The 19923-nt window shown below is 43.7% G+C and overlaps 1 protein-coding gene across 4 annotated transcripts in view; it reads left to right on the top strand.

The window, feature by feature from the left end:
• ABTB3 (ankyrin repeat and BTB domain containing 3) overlaps nucleotides 1–19923 on the top strand; it is a 188791-nt gene that overhangs the window by 85853 nt on the left and 83015 nt on the right. For all 4 annotated transcript variants that reach the window (XM_069807377.1, XM_069807378.1, XM_069807376.1 and 1 more), the window contains exon 2: nucleotides 15472–15621. In XM_069807377.1, coding sequence (XP_069663478.1) covers nucleotides 15472–15621 — 150 coding nt within the window. The remainder of the gene's footprint in view (nucleotides 1–15471; nucleotides 15622–19923) is intronic.

Here is a 19923-nt window from a genome sequence, read left to right as displayed (position 1 = left end):
TTAACTCGTAAAAAGTAAGAGGATGGTAGAGCACATGAATGTTATTGCACGCTCAGCTGTCAGTTCATTCCCCAAAAGCATGCAGAGTGGCTTAGTGTGAGGATTATTTTCCATCATTTATGTTTTTATTGTTTTCCTTCTCTATAGCTGTTTGCATTAATCTTGTATGTCCTGTCGATAAGCCGCAGTTCACGAGCTCCTTATCTCTCTTGTCTACGTCATATTAGTCTGTGCTGACTCTTGAGTTATGTGCCTAAGGACATTTTAATCATACTTCCACTTGCACATGAAAGCCATTGCTTCATCCTGCATATTTCCCATGATTCTGAAGCCATCCCAAAAATATTTTACTTTTTTTCTCCTTAGAGTTGCAAGCACTGTCTCCAGCAGTCATATTTTTCTTCGCCTCCCACCATGATGTGCAGACCCCAGAATGTATTTTTTGTGTACGAACAACTCAGACTGGGTTTTCCAAAAGTATGTGAAGATCAAGGCTATGGATCCTGAGAAACCAGTTCAGGGCAGTCTGTGTCTGCATCTGCATCTCGTTTCCCTATCTCAGAGTGTGCTGGGGAAAGCCATGCTGCTGTACTTGCCCTTTCTGAATCAGATCCCTTCTGAAACTTTTTTTTTTTTTGCTTAAAAACTTCAGTGGGTGGACTTTGCAAGTGGCAGCCTTATGATCAGTCCGTCACTAAAACTGAAGGACAGTTTCTAGTTCCTCTTTCCAGCTCTATCTGAAGAAGAAAACCTTGTCTCAAAATTTCCAGTTTTCCCCTTTGTTTCATGGTCAGGGCGAAGTCAAGGTCGCTTGGGGATCCTTAAATGTGAACTGGTAGAATTTTTAACATTTATGGGGTTGAATGTAGGGTAAAACCTCAATTCCCTATGTATTTTGAGAACTTGTCTCAAAGGCTTTCAGATTGTCACATTGTCACTGCTTTTGCCATGATTGTTATACTCATCCCTTTAAACCATTTGAGTTGGAGACTTTTTTTTTCTGTCAGTTGACACTAAAGTTCATTGTGAATTCAGTTTCAAGTAGTGGCTGTTTAAGCAGAGGTGGGGAAAGAGCTCATGATCATATGACAAATCAGTACCGGTGACGCATACACACACAATTGATTTTGGAAACTAAATAAAAATGTGTCAGATTCCCCAGCTATGTTTAGTGGACAAAGAATACCACCTGAGTGCTGAACAAAGATGAAACTTTCTGAGGAAGGAGCTTGACAGATAAATTAAATGGAAAATTTTCAGTACTTTGTTGTGCTTTGGAAATACCAAGAATAACAATTTCCACATGCAAAAAAAAGAAGCTCACCTCTTTTGTCAAAATTCCTCTTCATTAAATATGGTCTTTCAGTTCTCATACTGAAGGCTTTGCCCACCGCAGCTGTGTTCATGGTGACCTGCATATTTTGGAATATCGCCATTACTGTACCCATACCCTTCCACTGCAGGAGATGGGGAGAAGGGAGGTTCCTTTCACCTCCTCCAGGGTAAGAAGCAACTTTCTTACTCAACAAACCATTTTGAGCATCCACCAAATCCATTGTTCGTCACCTAGAGACATGACTAACATGAGGAATTTGGGCCAGAAGAGCTGTCTGTCTTCATTACGCAAATCTCATGTCAGAAAAGACGACCCACGTGTGATGTGTCTTTGAAGTGTTGTGTCTGTGTGACATAGATATATCAGTGCAAGAGAAAATGATATTGATTCCCATTTAAACGAAGAGTTTAGCTCTGCCTATGAATAGTCTATAGTTAGACAGTATATTTTTGTCTCTGAGTGCGCTAAAACTTCATTTAAAAGACCACAGCAATGAGAGAAATTGCATTGATTTACTTAATACGGTATTTTCTTGCTGATGAGCTGGTGCTCTGTGCACTATGTTCAGGAGCCGTCAGATGCCTGCACGGCAGCACCCTCAGCACTGTGCCGTGGCTTAGCCCTTGCAGGAAAACAGGTGCTTTCAGGAGAAGAGTCAGGTTCGATAACCCGTTAACTCTGGAGGTGAAACGAATGCATGGATAAACGGGACAGGCATCATAACTCATTTTTTTGCGTGTTGTCTGTCGGCTCCACCAGACATCCACCAAGAGGGGTATATGTGGAGATGGCCCTGCAGGCATCTCTCTGCACAGCCAAGTCCAACGCATATTCAAACTCTTAGCAGCAACTTAAGAATTATTTTCTTGATTACATATTTCTGGGCAAACGCGCTCCAAGTGACAGTTCTCCAGGAGAGGGGACTCTCTGGGAAGTCTGGTGGATGCAAATGCCTACTTTAATTTCACATTGTGCGTGTCTATATACATATATATGAACTCCATTTATGCCTACTTTAATTTCACATTGTGCGTGTATATACATATATATATGAACTCTATTTAAATTTCTTAATGAAGCTCATAGATCACTCTTGGCCTGCTGTAGCAGTCCCTGTGGCTAGGGTCAATGGTAGTGTGTTGTCCGCTCATGGCTGGAGGCCATGAATCTACAAATGATTTAAATTGCAGAGTTCTGCCTTTTCACTAGAATAGAATTAAAATAACTAATTACAAATCTATTTTATTTTCAAACTAGAAATTTAGTCTATTTTTGTTTGTTCTCCTCATGATGTACAGCTGAGATGATGAAAACTCGCTTGTAATTCCTGTAAGTCTTGCAGTGTTGTGCATTGCAATTAACATTTCATGGTGTGTTTTTATGCTACGAAATAGTAGTTCTTCTTGAATCCATGATTTTTCCAAAAATTATGAACTTCATAATTCTCTTATAATTCCCTATGGTTCATATCATCTTTAATATTAAGAAATCTAAAACAGGGAGCGTTTTGTTGTGCTTATCCAAAGAGAATGTGATCGGAATGAGTACAACTTTACTTGGTTTAGGAGCTGTGACCACCTCCAGCGAGGACTTCCAGGCTGAACCGTGGGGCTGGTTTGTTGCAGGTGTAAGATGATGTTCACAGGAAAAGGACTGGGCGTCTCTCTGTTGTAGCCCTGGAGAAGATGCTGAGAACAGGTAGCTGTCCCGGGCACAGCTGGTGAAGAATGAAGCGGAGGGCTGTATGCAGGTGAGATGAGATGACGTCACGAACAGGCGGCTGTTCGGGGACTGTACCCGAGTGATGGAAATGGAGGTTTTTTGACTGTTGGGAAAATGGAGTACGATGAAGAGTTTGCTTTGTATTGGTTTATTATTTGGGGGTTCTTTTCTATCAGGGCTTTTGACTTGAATCAGTTTCCAAGATTTATATTAGATTTCTGTGTCCTTCATAGCATATATTGCTGCTCAGTCAGCTTCTCAGTTACGTCATCCGGACCCACTGAAGCCGTGTCTGGAAGTTTCCAAATACCATTTGGTTTCTTTCAGTCTGCTTAAAAGAGAAAGGGCTAAATAAAATCAGCAGATGAGATGTAGCTGGTGAAGCAGTTAGCATGGCCTACTGTTACAGCTACCTGCTGATGGTCATTATACGTCCCCGATTTCGGTTGCTTCTGATATGCTCCAGTAGCTTTTAGCTTTTTCTAGGGCAGTCGCTTCCCCCAAAATGATTTAAAAATACTTTTTTTTTTTTTTTTTTTTTTTAATTTCAGCTGAGTTGGGTCATTTCCAAGACCAAGGCTGTGGGGGAAAAACTGCCCCGCGGTTTGTTCCCCACCGTAATTTTGCTGCTTGAGTATTGGGGAAGGGCTGGTGAAGCTGTGCTTGGAGGTGAAGCAGCTCCGTGGGGCGGCCGAGGCACTGCCAGGGATGCATTTCTGTCCCTGTGAGGGCACCCGTGGGAAAAGGTGAGCCCGTGGGGACCAGCATCGTGCTTTACTCGAAGCAGAGGATGGATAAGATGCGGTCGTGTCAAAGTCATGCCAAAGACTGAATCAGAAAGATAAAATAGCGAGCGTCTGTTTATTCATTAACTACTGTCTGTTCAGCGCACTGGAGAAGGGCCTGACATAGAAATGATCATATTCCTTTACTGTAGGGTTTTTGGTGTTTGTCGATCTGTGTGTGAATGTCTAGGTAAAACAGTGGCGGAGATTAATAATGCAGAGGTTCACATCTGAAGATTACGCGTAAATGAAAACTGGGTTTGACCTTTAACCACTCTGAGAATAAATGTGCAGCCATTTCTGTCTGGAAAAAATAATAGAGGGCATCATTTTCAAAAAATGAATCAGATGTTTTAGGAATAAAACTGTGCATCTTGATATCATAAAATTCAGAATGTACAAATGGATACTCTGCAGGGATGCAAAAAAAGTATTCAACCTCTGTAAAGTAATTCTTAAAAGTCTTTTTCAGTTAAACTGGTAGCCATGTAATGAGCTCACACACCTGAACACAGTTAGTTTGCATTATATATAGCTGGGTGGGAAGAGGGTGTCCATCAGCTCTGTAAAAACTGAATTACTTGAAATGGGTTCAGCCAGCCAATCCGTAGGGCAAGTGGTCATAAAAGTATGCTAGCGACATAGTCTAATGTCTCTTCTTGTAAATTATTTTACCATATGTAAATGTATATAGCTTAACCTTTACTGATCAGAGCTGATTTATTGTTGTAGGTGTCTATATCAAAGGTCTGGATGGTGAAATATGTGCTATTAACAAGCCATTTCTATTTAGTAAGCCAAGTGGTATTTTTGAAGAACATAAATGTTACTTTTAGAAATGACTGTCAACTGGCCGGCATCCAGGGTTTCCAGTCAGTGAAATTTTTAGGTGAATATTTGGCTTTAAATACGTGGCAAAACCCCATTGAAGCACGTGCTGAAGGCAGAGGTTACTCCTCCCTTACTGAGGGTGGGGGCCGGCTACCTTGGCTTTTGTTTTTTGGTCCCACGCAGGTCACAGCCATCGGTACCTGAGCTCAGGTGTTTGCAGGTGAGAACATCTCGCCTGCTAGGGATACCCAAAATGATGCAGCAGACCTGGTTAGGGGGGGATGCAGGACACGTCCTGCTCTGGGATTGTCGACAGTTCAGGAGATGGCTATAGGTCTGTACCATATACCTTCAAGGGTAGACGTTTTTTATCCCGCTGTGATAATCTGTTTGCTCAGTGCCATCCTTAGGTGTGCCAGGGTGGGAGGGAGCGTAGTAAATGCTCGGGGTGATGGGATACTGCCCTAAAGCCAGTAAATGGCAGCTCGTGTTTCTAAAACATCTTACCATTCTTTACTTTCATTAAGCGTGGGCTTTCATGGTGAGGGTGGAGTGGCTAATTTGATATTCATCTGTGCAAGCAGTTGAAAGGAAATTCTAATTACTTAACCTTTACTGCGCGCCCCGCACGCTCCAGTCTACCCAAAACTCATCGCTCGGGGGTAAAATCCCGACCCTTAGAAAGTCAGTAAGGGTTCTGCCAGAGCTGCCTGCATTTCCCTGCTGAAGCACGTCAACATACGGCAGCAGTGCAGTTTTGTTCATGTGTCCATAGGCTCAAGGGCTTCGTCGTAGCCCCTACATGTCATGTGTTTTTGGGCTTAATGCCCTACCGACTGCGGACTTTAGTAATTTTATTTATTTTTTATTTATTTTATTCAATCACATACCCTAGTGCCTTCCCAGAAACCTTTGGGGCTGATGATTTAGTTGTTCAAAGTTGAAGGATGGTGATGGTTTTAGCTGCTTTTTGATATTACGGTAGCATTGCCTGGGGCAGAGCCCAAGGCTTTGGCATTCATGGAAGGTGACTTACAAAGCAAAAAGCAAGCACCCAGCTCTGCAGAAAGGGGTGTCATTCTCCCATCAACCAGTCACCCCACCCTTGTAAGGTCAGGTGTTTCACCAGTTTGAATTCCAAACCATCCTTATTCCTGTACGTATGGTTTGCACAAGCTTTTGCATACAGAACTGGCTCCCAAGCGCAAGGAGGCAATTGCTCCATAGACCACAGGCGCCTCGTCCAGCTCCCCTTGATCCCGTTTCCAGCTGCTGCCGCCGTGTCTGCCTGTGAAATTCAAAGGGTGCAGTTGGTAACTGTGATGGGAATGCCCCGTGCTCAGTCTCAGCAGTGTCTGCTCTGCTATGTATTATTCATGGGGTTTTGTACAAGCTGATGGTGTTCCAAAGCGAAAGGAGGAATTTTGGCAAACCAATTCCTTCTCCTGTAAAAAGCATACTAATCTTTGCAAATATTGGAACAAATGGAGGAGGTGTTTTTTAAGGTATTCAAAATATTCTTGCCAAGTGTATTGTGTAGTATTCAGTGCAACTGCTCAGAAACGTAAGCACGTTGGTGTTTTTGAAATGATATGTCTGACCCTCGAAGGCATCCGATGCATAGTGCCTATGCCAAAGGAACGGTGGCGCACAGAGAAAGCAGCGGAAAAAATGCTCTTTTGGATCAAGCATTTTGTACCACTTTACTAAAGCTGCAGTACCTGGTACAGGAGCCTGTTTGGATAGCAGGTCTTGCAAAAATGGGGGATTATGTGCTTGCATGGGGTTATTCGTTTGCAGTTGAAAAACTAAGTCTCTCTTCTCAAGAAGTCCAAAACAGGATTGTTACAAGAAACTCTCTACTCATATACTGTATGATAGTGCTTAATTAGCTGCGGGTGTTCTGTTTATCAAATGCTGGAGGAGACCGGACTGGGTTAGGAGAGATGCCGTATTGGCACCGTTGGGCTTTCGGGCCGTGCCCGCGTGACGGGTGCTGAAGGTAAGTCTTCTGTCACGGCTGGGCATTTTGGGGGGCTGACGGTAATGAATGAAGGAAATTACAGGCTCTGGGAAAGCATATTAAGCTATGAATCACCGAATCCTCTTGTTCTGCTGCTATCGGCTGACAGGTCTTTTTTCCGTGAAATAAAACCCATTAATGCGTTCTTCGTCATTTTCAGTGACTCAAAGGCTTAGACCTTCTGCGAACTCTCAGCCTAATAGGAGATTGTGTCTGGTTTTAGCCAAACCTATTTTCGCATGAGTTAGTACTCCTGTGCATGTCCAGAGTCCATGTTTGTACCAGCGCACATCCTTTCCCCCCTGGAGTATGTGTCTGCCATCTTGAGTACTTGCCAGTAGCTGCAAGAGGCATCTCGCGGTTAGACTGGGTACCATCAAATCCACATTTCTTTGAGCTTCCTCACCAGCCAGCACTGCCAACGCATTCATCTTGCTCTTTTCTTCTATCGAATTCCCCATGACCTCTCAAATTCTTGCTTGTATCGAGACACTGAGAGCTGCATGTATTATATTTATTTGCATGTAGCAGAGAAGGAAGATGATACTGGCATTTTTTAATTCTATTTTCTGGATCTGGATGCCTCCTGTCAAGAGAGTGTGATAGAAAACCTTTCTCTTCCACAGCGCTAGTTCCAGGGCAGCATAGCTTAGATCAGGGTAATCTCGAGCTGATGGGTACTCGGCGTGAAATAAATGCACTGTGTCAGCTCTAACATTTCTCTGCCAAAAAAATCACAACTCGCACTGGAACTTTTATGGTCACCGTGACAGTGGAATAGCGCGGCTGAGCACAGTGTGCTGTTGTGCAATTTTCCTGTTGTGAAGTTGATAAAATGCCCCTTCATGGCCAACAGGGAGAGCAGTGGTGAAATTCGTAGGTAGGTGAAGGCGTGCGGTGCACATCAGTCCCCTCACTGGAGAAGGGGAGAGGGATGATACAGCTATTGCATCAGCTGCAGCTTGCCATGCCATCAGCACACGTGTCGTCTGTCCAGCCCATGGATGCGCACTGGTAAGCAGCATCTGCTGCTGCTTGCCCTATAGCAGTACCACAAAGACCACTTCAGGGAACTGGGAGAGACCTTGGGATAAACATGAGGAGATGGATCTCCGTTTCTTCTCTTCGTTGTGGACTGGCTTGCTTCATGTTCACTGTTTTGGGGGGTTGGTTTTTTTTTTTCTGGTGGTGGTTTTGACGCTTTTGAAGTTTTGCAATTGATTTTGGCAGGACCAAGATTTTGTTTTCTCTATATCCTGATAAAAATAAATGTAAAGCTGTAGCTGGTGATTTGGGAGCTTAGTTTCTATGTTTAGTGGGATCTAATCTTCTGATTCTTCTTTTTTTTGTAATATAGAGCCTAAACAATCAAATCCATCCTGCGTTCCACTTGGTTGTGCACCACTTAACTGCTTGGTGCTAGCAGAATATATCCCAATTTAGCTGAATTGTTGTTACTTCTATACCATTTTAAGCAGCAGTGATTGCCACTCATTATCATTAGGTGAAAACGATTGCCTTTAGAAGGATCCTAGTAAGGAGGACATCCCAATTAAGCAGAATGTGTTGTGCTAAGAAACTCCTTACAAGAAAAGATGTCACAGTCGCGTGTTGTAATATAATTCTATTATCTCGTCTTCCTATAACATCTGCTCTAATATCTCACAGAGGTGCTCTGCTTTGGATGATGATCATCCATTCCGGCTTTTGATGAAATCAAAGCCAACTCAGCTGGGATACTGCCCTGAAAACGATCACACGTCTTTGGAAAAAACTGCTCTGCAGATATGCAGTTACTAAAATTTCCAATTGCAAGGAGCCAGAGACAAAACTGCTCAGACAAAACCTCCAAACTTGGCCAGATGAAAAAAAAAAAAAAAAAAAAGTTGCCCTTGCTTACCTCAGGTTCATTCTTCACAGTTGTTCTGGAAGTGAAGTTCCTGCTGGTGAGAACGCAAAATCTGCAGAGTTTGTGCAACTTCTGTTTGTCATTTATCAGTGGTTGCTGCCGTTGATCATTTTTTGGCAGATTTGGTTAGGCTCTTGGCTCTTTCATTTTTAAGCATTATTCATTTGCTCTTCTACTGATTTTTCCAGGAGAGAAAGGGTGATCTCTTGTGGTTAAACTGCATAACTAGAGGCCTTATGCTCTTTCCCTGGTTTTCTCTGACATTTCTTATTTCACCTTGAATTAGTTACTAAGCTCTCTAATGCTTTGCTTTCACTTCATCTGTAAATTGGACCTGAATGTTACCTTATTTGCTTAACGCCAGTGTCTTGAGGCTAAGTGTAAAGCTGGTAATGCTTATTAATGTCTTTGGGTAGTAGGTGTTAAAGACACACAAAGTAGCGTCCCTTTAGTCTCTCGCATCTGATTCCTGGGCCTGTTCCACCCTTGTGCATTTGGGCTGCTCTGCCTACTCTAAGGCTCCGATTCTGGAAACTTTATATCACCACCTAGCTTTCCCAAGCGCTTTGCATTTTCTCCATGCAAAGCCACTCCCTGTTATTTAACCGGGCTGGAATGTGTGGAAAGAAGACACTTTGCACTCCTTGCCTTGAACGCTTTCCAGCTCTTCCGTTAACTGAAAGCACTGGCTGATACGATTAGCTTTAAGGTTCTCCCCGTAGTCTCATTTCTGTGAGGAGAAGTCAAGATGTTTTCCATCTGCCTTGCTGGTCAGGTTGACAGGCTGAGCTAAGGAATCGTGGCGCAGGTTGCTTCAAACAACAGAGACCGTAGGGTTTCTTTCAAGTTTGAGCTTCTACGTGGTGGTTTGGGTCACTTTGTATTCACCAGCTCCTATGCATCGGTGTCGGGATGCTGAGCTCATGGTGCTGGTGTTCCCACGCCGTGCTTCAAAATCTGCTCTGTACCTGGATGGTGCATCATCCTCACAAACTCATGGTTCCCACGATTGCAAAATGTGGGGTCAGGAGAGTTTTTCTGCACGTCGCAATACCAACCATGTGGGTTTGCACCTAGTGAAGTGTTCTGCTATTGCAATGGCAGCTGGTAATACTTCTGTCCCCTTTATTTCTTTCCCATAGGCCTTTATGTTGTAGATGTCAAGAATGTTCTCTGGTGCTGGGGAATATTTTGGTGCATGAATCTGTGTAAGAAAAGGTATCTTTTTTGATTAGATGTTTTGTGAGCTCTTGAACTTCACATGATTCTTTATGAGAGCAGGAGACTGGACTCAAAGACCTTCTAGTCCCATGTTCCTGTGTAAAAAATAGGAAAATGATGACGATTGAGTGGATTTCCTCCACCTAAATGTAGTCCTCCTAGGTAAGGTTGGCATTTACTTGAGCAGTGTAACATGCAACACCATGTTTTGGGGACTGTTCGGGGTTAACTACCATTTTCAGGCTCATTTTGTACAGCAATTTGCCTGATATCTGTCCTGCACACTTAATTTCTATAAACTCTTAGTAGGATCCAGGTATTCCTTGTAGTGGGAGTATAAGCTGTTTTCCAGATATGTACATTTGCTTAAGATGTAACAGATAGATAAAGAGGGAAGTCAAAGATACTTTGAATTATTTTCTCTTGAAAGTAGGAGCAGTTAATGAAAGAAAAATAGTAAGAGAGCAGCAAAACCTTCATGCTTCTATCCAGACACTAAATTAATATATATATAAAGAAATCTGGCACTCTTTCCAAAGGAACGAATGGTGAAATGTTATTTTATAGTCTTTACAGCACTTATATTTTTAGTCAAAACAAACACATTTGTGTTGGGTTTCTGCTAGATGCCTCAGCACGGATCATTTGAATCCCATTGTCCAGTGGGCATTTTTATTAATTTAATGTCATTGGAAATTTGTTTTGGTTTAGAGCATGTGATTTGAATACTAAAGGAGAGAGAGGAGGCAAAGAATTCGAAACACAGATAACATGAGGTATTGCAGACCCATGAAAGTAGGCAGTGCAGACTTCTCCTTGCTTGCCTTGGCCTGTCACTTTGTATACAGATACATATAAAAAACTGAATTCAGTAATAGTTGAGATACCATTTGGTCTTGGTGAATTTGCTGAATGTTTAAGCAATAGCTTGATTAAATGTCTTCAAACTCTTTGAAATACAAATAAAAGCTTCAAAGATAGGACGTGTCTTTCTTTTTGCTGTTTTGCCCTTTGATCTGCCTTTGCGTAATACCAATAGCTGTGTGGCGTCAAGAGCAATACATGGTCCGTGGAAAGCAAGCAGCCTCCTATGCCTGGGAGAAAGCGAAGTCTGACTGCCAGTCCTGGAGTACAGGCACCGAAGGTGCCAGGGCTTCAGGAATCAAATGTTTTGCAACGGCTGGTATAGAAATAAATGCAGATATCTGTCTAAATAGAGGAACAGTGGAGGGGGCTTGGATTTTTTAATGATTCCTCTGTATTTAGGTGAGATTTGAGCTCCAAATCCTCTATTTCTGCTGCTCTGAAAGCCGACGCGGTCACGCACCTGGTGCTGCGTCTGGTGTTGGAGTTGCTCTTGGCCATCAGGTCCTTCGGGCTGTTTTGCTGGGGAGGCGCTGAGCAGCGGGGACGAGCTCTGCCAGGGCTGCTGCCGGGTGCGGGATGTTTGCGTGATGCACGCACGCTTCTGTCACGCTGCAAGGACAGCACGGGCAGCTGAGTACGCAGCGATGTATGTATATTTGTGCCAAAATCTGCCTTGCAATGGAGGGTGGTGCATCAACCAAGCCCAAGAGGTGGGATTGTGCATGGGGAAACTGGAACAGAGTTACCAGGTACCCTGGGTTTGGATGACTTTGCATGAAGGTTTAAAATAACTACTTCTTTTTATAAGTTTGGGCATCTTCAATCTTCGCTTTGTCATTTTGTGCAATACTTCTTTGGTTTGGGATTTTTAAGTCCTTGGGGACTGAGCTCTGGCTTGTGTTTCATGTGAGCCCAGAGGGCAGGAAAAATGTGGAGGGTATTAATCGTACATCAGATTTCCCTGTGATGTTGTTTTTTCTCTAGAGATCTGGGAGGAGAAGCATTAGGAGCTTGTCGCTATGATTTTTTTTTTTTTTTTGGCATCCTGCTGATTTTAAAATGTATTCTCTGCCTTTCTCTTCAGTCCTTTACCTACAGACTGCAGGGTACCCTGAGACCAAGGGCAAAGTGAATAAAGCAATTTTTGATATGGCCTGTTCTGGATATATCTCCTTGCAGACAAGTCCTAGACAGATCCCTGCCCCAAGGAGGATACAGACGAGGGGAAGCACCGAAAGAGGTGACAAAATCCAAATAGACTTGAGGGCTTTGGTTGTCTTGCCTTGCTCTAGTGGTTCACAGCAGTCATGGACGCAACGTATGGCTGCTGTACATTGCTGGATGGCACAGAGCAGCCAGGGGCGTATTGAGTGAGTCTGGCCCCGTATTCATCAGGCAAAAACTGACTGCTTAATTTCCACTCTAGTGAATCAGAGGGAAGAAGAGGGATAAAATAATGAGCAAAGAAGTGCACAGGGTTGAGTAACGGAGCAGAAAGGAAGGACACTGAACAGTGCCGGTCGAGAGAAAAGACAGATACCGCCATTCATTTCTGAAGATACTGCACAGAAATCTTTGGTGTGGAATGACAGATAGCATCGGCAGCGACAGCCAGAAAAGCAAGGGAAAAAGTACTGGTTTTCAGGCCATTGGAAACTTGAGGTCCTCACCTGTTTGTCAAGTTCAACACAGTACAGGCACAGACGCGGCTGAAAAAGCGAGTGCGTAATACCGATCGGCAGAGAATTAAAGTAAGGAAGTTGACCTCTAGCCAAACCAGTGAAAGCTGGTGGTGGCTATTTAAATGTTTCTATTTATAAAAAAAGATATTTATAATCATGAAGTTTTTACCCTTTTCCCCGCCCTCTTCGATTTGGCGTGCTCTCTTCGTGCTGGGGAGCAATTCCCTGCCATAGCCGTTCATCCGAATTTCAGCTTTACATCAAACACTGATAAAAAGAGAGTGGGTTGTTCTTCTAAAAAGCATTTTATTCACCTTTCTTTAATCATTTTTGGGGAAAACAGCTGAAGCTAGAAAATTGGCAGAGTTGCATGCCTGAGCCATAGAATTCACTTTCTCCATGCTGGTGAAAACTAGATCTGATCCAGCAAAATTATGAGAGTTATAAACAAATCTTCCATCACCCCGCTGGTCACCCGCTGTGGTCAATTATAGTTTTGAAGCTGGCATATAAGTATCAGATGTTTGGCTATTGCATGTCTTTGCTAATCTCCAACCCAAGTAAAACCCTTTGGCGTGACATGTGCTATAATTTGCTAAGTTTTTGAACAATGGCGCATTTTTGCATTTCATTTGCACTTTTCATCCAAGAACCTAAGAATATGCTCCCGTCTCTAAAGAACAGAGTAATTAATCAGGGCTGTTTGTAAGGAAAAGGCCTGGCTGTGGGAACAGCGACATAGACAAAGTAGAGGATAAATTGTCTATATCCCACTTCTTTAATCACTTGGAGAAATAGCTCCTGTACGTATTACGATTTTAAATCATTTGAATCTTATTTGTAAAGGTATCTTAAACCAGTGTTTTTTGCACACTTAAGGTGTGTTTTCACTCAAAAAGATTTTCTTGTTGTATATTCATTTTTTAAAGATGCCATAAAGCTGTTCGTGCTCTATTGTTTTTAGAAATCTCTTTGAGTATTAGATCAGTTATACATCTGTTTTCTGCCGGGAAGGCTTCCAATTTTGCCTTAATTTCTACCCATTAAAATTGTAAAGAATAACCTAAATAAATGAGAAATATTTCCAAGAGAGAATACTTATTAAAATATGCAGGCAAGTCTGCATTTTAAATCCAGGTGGTGTACTTCTCGAGGTCTGTACATCCCCAGAATATAAATGTTGATCAGTGCGCCGTGTTTATGCGAATCAGCCACTGAGCGATGGCAGGAGAATCTGGAGAGCTTGTTTGATAAGCTGGTGGCGCTTTTTATCCCTTACCTCTCTGCTTTTAATTCTTTCCTCCTCCGTTGCTGTCAGCTGTCCTGCTCTTTCTCTCCAGGGTGCTTCCTCGCGAGCTGTGTTCCTCTCTTACAACCTTCCACACGTGCGTACGGTTTTACTGTAGTTGTTACAACCCCGGGACCGGAGCCAGGGCTGGGATTAAGGCTGCTCCGGCTCCTCTATCTCCAGTGTTCAAACAGGCTATTAGTGAGTCTGCTCTGGTGTAGCTGTTGCGTGCGGAGGGTGATCCTGGTTTAGGTTGCTGTCTTCCAGCCACGGTGGACAAGACCTTTAGTCCTGGTTTTCCCATGTATCCCTGCTTTTCGTTTTGAATGTGCTCACTGAACCTGCGTCGTCTCGCTCCTCCCAGGATGGGTGGTTTTAGGTCCGTGCTACAAATACAACTTTTAGACTAACCTCTTTGCAGGGAGGAGATGGATGTGAGGAGGGAATTGAAAGCAGTTTGGTGGAGCTAACAAGGTGGCTGAGACGCATCCCCTCAGGCACATTACCTGGTCTTGTGATGCTCCAGTGCAGTGATGTTTGTGGGCTGTTTCATAACTGAAGTAAACGGGGATTAAGGTGACCGTTCTGCCTGGGACCTCCAATGTTATACCTATTGGTAGAATTATTGATCAGTAGAGTTAGATGCCGTATATTTACAGAGCTGGGAAACTAGGCAAGTTCTTCCCCCTGAAGAAAAACACTAAATATGTACCTCTTCCTTAATGTATTTTGTAACGTCTGCTTGGCCCCTAAGGGCAGAACCTCTCCCCTGTACTTAAAGGAATAGTAAAAGCTAATGGAAAAAATAAATTTCCTACTCTGGCTTCTTTTCAAAGGTAATTGTTGCATATCACGCAATCAAAGATAAGATGAAATTTAGTCATCATAAAGAGGTACAATTCCACTGTCTCCAGCGGGTCTCCACCTGTGTGTGCCCCAGCGGGACTGGGAAGGTGATGCTGTGGAGAACATGGCCATAGCTGGCTGTTTGTAGACCACAGGAAGGGAGGAGAGTTTGCTCTCCAGGTTGGACTTCCATGCATCTGTTACCCAAGGATGACAATGCAGCATTTGCTCTTGTAAATAAGTTCTGTTTTTTAGCATGACAGTGATTCTGATTAATAAATGTGTGCCCTCTATCTACGCCTGAGGGTTTAGATGTCATGGCAGAAAGTGACTTTTGTGCCTGAATGAATGTGTATGTAAATTATTTTATGTCAGTAGCTTTACTTATGTCCTGCCCCACAAAAATTCGCAGCTGCAAGGGCTTCTGCATAATGGGCTTTTGAAGCCCAAGCAGTTCAAATGCCAGGAGTCGTATTTACAAAAGAAATTCAATAAGCCCTTCAATGACACTGCGAGCATCTTGACGCTGTCCGTTATTTTGGCAATTGTCGGTGGAATTCCCCTTATAGGAAAATCCTGTAAATATATAGTCTGTCTCATATATAATTTTAAAGCCAATCTTTAAGAATTCTGTTGCTGAGATACCATTTTCTAATAAATTTGTATGGGTTTGGAGTAGAAAGGAGGCTTCTTCGGAACCCTCTTGACCTCTTCCTTGGGCAATTCTCTAGGGTTTTCTGTAAGAATTATCTCTAGGTGACATTGTAAGTGACTTGAGGATATTCAGAAGAGCTAATGAGGGCCACTTCTGAGAGCATGAGTCATCTGTGACATTGAGTTACCAATGTTGATTGTCTTTGAGCTCTGCACACACAGGCTTCATCTTGGAATGTCCCCAAAATGATGTGGTGGTGGCAGCTGAAATTACATTGGTCTTCTCCTTTCTTTTTATCCACTGTAGGTGTTCTCTGCCTGCCGGACAGCTTGAACCTTCACAAAGACCAGCAAAGGTCAAACAAGCCTGGAGAAGTGCAGATGTTCAGCCAGTCAGAGCTAAGGACCATCGAGCAGTCTTTACTTGCTACACGCGTAGGGAGCATTGCTGAACTCAGTAAGTACAAGGCTGTTGATCGTGTTTGGGTTTCTTTCCTTGGAGTAAAGCAAAGCTGCTCGCAGAGGAGAGATGAGGGGGCACATGTAATGTTGAAGGAGACGTTGGGTCTGATCTAGCCATGCTTGTGCTCCATGGCCAGTTTGAAAGCTGAAGCTGAAGCAGTGCCTATGACTTGTTTGCATACACTGCTCTCATTTTTAAAGGTGAAAGATGCTTTATTTCATCTTCCTTACGTTGCATTTGAGAGCACCTCACAGCTTGGCCAGACTTGCCAATGTCTGTTGTATTGAGGTCCTGTCTCATTTCACTGGCATGCTTATTTCGAGATGGGCAGGCAAAAAGCTGAAGGTTGTGGTAAGTGAAGGAAATATTGTCACAGATTTAAAGCAGAGCTAGTTTGACCTGTGTTACAGAGGGTCCTTCACCCTGCCTTTCCTTCTCCAGTAAGAAGGAAAGAACCACAACTCAAACTTGCACCAGAGGAATTTGTGCCTGGAAGATAAATTATTTGCTGTTAATTAAAACACTTTTTGAGAAATGTGAGAATCTATGATATCTGTCAAAATCTGAAAGCTTTGGTTTCAGCACAAATAAATTGTAGGAGGCAAATGCCATGTGAATCCTTATGTGACATGGAGATAAAGTTACCAGAAGTGCCTTTTTAAAATTTTTATTTTTATTAAAATAGAAGCCTTCCAATCACGTTTATGGTATAGTTAGAGATATGAGGCTATGGGTGGGAAAACAGAAACATTCAGACAAAAAACGTAGGGTTTTTTTTCCTGAGGTCTGTTATAAAATTTTGGGGAGAAATTGAAAAGACTCAAATCTATGAAGACACAGGCTGCCCAGCTTACTGTTGTTCTTATTACTGAATTCTGTGTTACCAACATCGTAAAGAACATGTATAGATATCTCATGTTCATTTTCCTGGTGTTTTCTGTGGCAATGGGAGTCTCCTCTGCAGCTCCATCATATCATCAGGGCTCAGTTTACGTGCTGTTCATGAGCCCTGTGGATGTACTGTCTAAGAAGCCACAATATGAATTTCTGTTTTCAGCTTGCTAATTTTTCTCTGCTCTGGTGAAACGTTAACAAGCCAAGAGCACTTACATGCCTTAGCGTGAAGTGTTGCTCCGTCTCTGGAATCAGGTGTTTGGTCTTATTCAAATTAAGTAATTTATGCTTATTTATTTCATGTGCATGAAACACAACAGTAGTGTCTGTATGCCAACTAAATTATGCATGATACAGCTCTCTTTCTTAAAGTGCATATGGTTGTGTTTTAATAAATAAGTAATCTGTGCATATGTCAGGGTTGGGGTTTTTTCATTCTGGATTTTTTTGAACCTCTGTACGCGACCCAAAAGCCAGACTCCTTAATTACCACCACCCCCCTTTTTAAATTTGATTTCGAGAAATCTATCATCTCTAAGTAGCCCTACCTTAGATTCAAACGATAGGGTTTGCTTTCTCGGTGTCTGTTGACTGCAAACACAGGCAGAACGCTCTTCAGGGTGGCCAACTGGAGGAAAAGAGCGCAGCAGTGGGAGTTAGACGCAGCTGTCGGAAAGGCTGGCACCTCCAGCACGCTGGTAGCCCTCCAGAAAGCCCTCTGGACAACCATCGGGGGTACCTCCCCGGCCCCTGCAAGCAGATGCATGTCGGGGAAGAAGCAGTAGGAGGAGAGGTAATTGGCAAAGCTCTCAAGGCTCGGTGCTGAGTTGGGTAGAAATCTTTGCCATGGAGCAGCGGCGGTGCAGAGTTCAAAACTGAGCTGTGAAACGTGGAGGGAGGTGCGGCACGTCGGTGGGCAAAAGCTGTGAATTCGGGGGAAAATTGTGAGATGGAAGGAAAACGGAGGGGTGAGGGGTACAAGGGGGTTTGCTCTTTGTTCGGTGCTTGCGTGTCCGTCTCTGGCATCAGCAGAGGCTGTGACCCGGAGGTTACGGCGAAGCCTCTGCCGCGGAGAGAGGCTGGGGAACCGCAGCGTGGGGGCAGAAGCGCTGAGCAGCGGGGAGAAGCCAGCGGGGAACACCTGGGGATCAGAGCACGTTGGCAGGGAGGGAGTAGGCGAAGGAGGATTTATTGTTGGCCCGGTGGTGTGAGGGGGATGGAGAGCTTTAGAAGTGGCGTTGCGGAAAGGAAAGAGGATATGGCAAAGCTCTGGCAGGAGAAGGTGGCGTATGCGGGAAAGGTTCGGTACATAAAAGCCCCTGCTCTTGTGGGGATGAATAAAGGTGATGAGGGAGACGCTCTGGATAGGAGGGAATTAAGAGGATAGCACTTGTGAAGAGGAGGAGGAGGAGAAGGCAACCAGGAGTGGCAAGGACAGAAGCTTGGCCTGTTGGACCAACAGAGCGGACAGTCCCCGGGCATGTGTCCACCATGTCCCACCGGCTTGCAATATCCCAGGAGCCAGGACTTTATTTCTCTTCTCTTCAAAAGAGCGGAAAAAACAAGGGTAAAGAGTGATCTTGCAATAAAGCATTTTTAATTTTATCTCGGGGAAAAAAAAAGAAGAAAAAAGGCAATTCTAATTGAATGAGATTTCCTAGAGTTTATCGACATTAATAATTAAAGCATAACAAGTACGCAGAATAACTGGAATTAACAAACGCCCGCATGTGGAGGAAAGGCTTCCCCTACGCTCAGTTCTGCCCAGCATCCTCGCACGCAGTGGCACGGCCGGCTGCTGGAGGCTTTGAGACCGGGAAATCAAACGTGTCCCCTGGAAGACGACAGCTGGCAAACGGGGCCCATTTACTGCCCAGCACCTGTATTTCAGCTCACAACTTCTTAGTTTCTTCACAGGCTGTCCGAGGTGGAAAATAGATTCCCAAGGTGAAAAGCCGTGCATCTCGTGGTACCTTCACCTTGCCCTACACGTGATGGCCCTCATTTGTCTGCTCCCTTCGTTTTTTCATTTATGCTGTATTAAAAAAAGAGCGTTTAGGTAGAGCTGCATCTCCCCGGAGGGGGTGACAGAGGCGAGAGAAAATGGGGAAAGGTGAGATTGGGTTGAGGAATGGCAGCACCCTCTGGGAACGCTGCGGAGGAGGAGGTCAACCCAGGCCGGCATTGACGGCTCTTCGTGGCCAGGCAGGTGCAACCAGACTTGCAGATGCTGGTCCGGTCTCCCCCAAACCCAGTTTGCCTGGTGGTTCCGCTCTCATCTCCCGAGCTTAGCAGGCAGCGGGCACTGGTCGTTACTGGGACAGCCCTGCCCTGCCCAGTGGCGGTGGCGGGGTGAGGGAACGCCACCGTCCCTGGGGCACTCTCCCGAAAATAGGAAGAAGAGGTGATGTTGCTGACTTGGGGGGGGGGGGGTTGCATCAAAGGAAGGGTTTCATCTCCAGGACTTAGGAGGAGAATGTTAAATAGAGACCTAATTCTGCACCACAATTACAGCGGTAATGTGTGATTCCAAGGAAAAGGCTTGAAAAATTCATGTGAAACCTTATTCATTAAAATATAATGAACATGGCACAAAGTTAAGGAACAACAATAAATCTGGCCTATGTTATATTGGCATTTAGTATTCAGGAATTGTAATTGCCTACTACAGTGTGTTTTAAAATAATGTAATTTCATTTGAAATGCTTATTATATAGAGAACATTGGGAAGAACTGAAGCACAGCAAAAATAATAGGATTTTAAACAGTAGCCTGACAGTATTTCACTGTTTAACCATAAAGAAAATATTTCACAAGACTTTTTTTTTTCCCCCCAAAATTTTTTTTTTTCCATTTTTTCCTAAGGTTTCCTGTATTTCCAGACCAGACCTAGAGGAGAAGGGGAATAGATCTGTTTGGGTTTTTTCAGAAAGTTTTGGGGATTCTTCTAGTTTTCTAGTTCTTCTCTTTTACTTCCTCCCCCTTCAGACAGGGAAAAATAAGTAGATTGAATAGAAAGAGAGAGGAATATTAGGAAAAGTTTTGGCTGTTGAGAGATCCCATGACACTGTGTTTTGACCTTTGAATATTTTTCCTTACTTCTTTACATGCATGTTTGCAATCCACAGACATTTATGTTATATTTAACTGCATAACACTCCAACACACCTATTCATCACCTACCTAAAAATACCGCTGCAGGTTTGGAGACCAGATGCAGAAGGGATGAGGTGCACAACTGGAGGTCACTGGTGTTTTGCTGGATGAAGGAGAACCCTCTTTGTCTTGCCTGGGCACGTAGGTGGTGATAAGGAAGAGCAGAGCCTTAGGGTGCGCTGGGCACCAATCCTGGCACCAAGAAATATTCCTCCCTCGCTGCCTTGGGGTGAAGACCATAAGGCG

The sequence above is a fragment of the Haliaeetus albicilla genome, chromosome 19 (genome assembly GCF_947461875.1).
Source record: "Haliaeetus albicilla chromosome 19, bHalAlb1.1, whole genome shotgun sequence".
Taxonomy (NCBI): Eukaryota; Metazoa; Chordata; class Aves; order Accipitriformes; family Accipitridae; genus Haliaeetus; species Haliaeetus albicilla.
The sequence above is the reverse complement of the archived record's forward strand: the minus strand, read 5'-3'. Positions and strand labels throughout refer to the sequence as shown.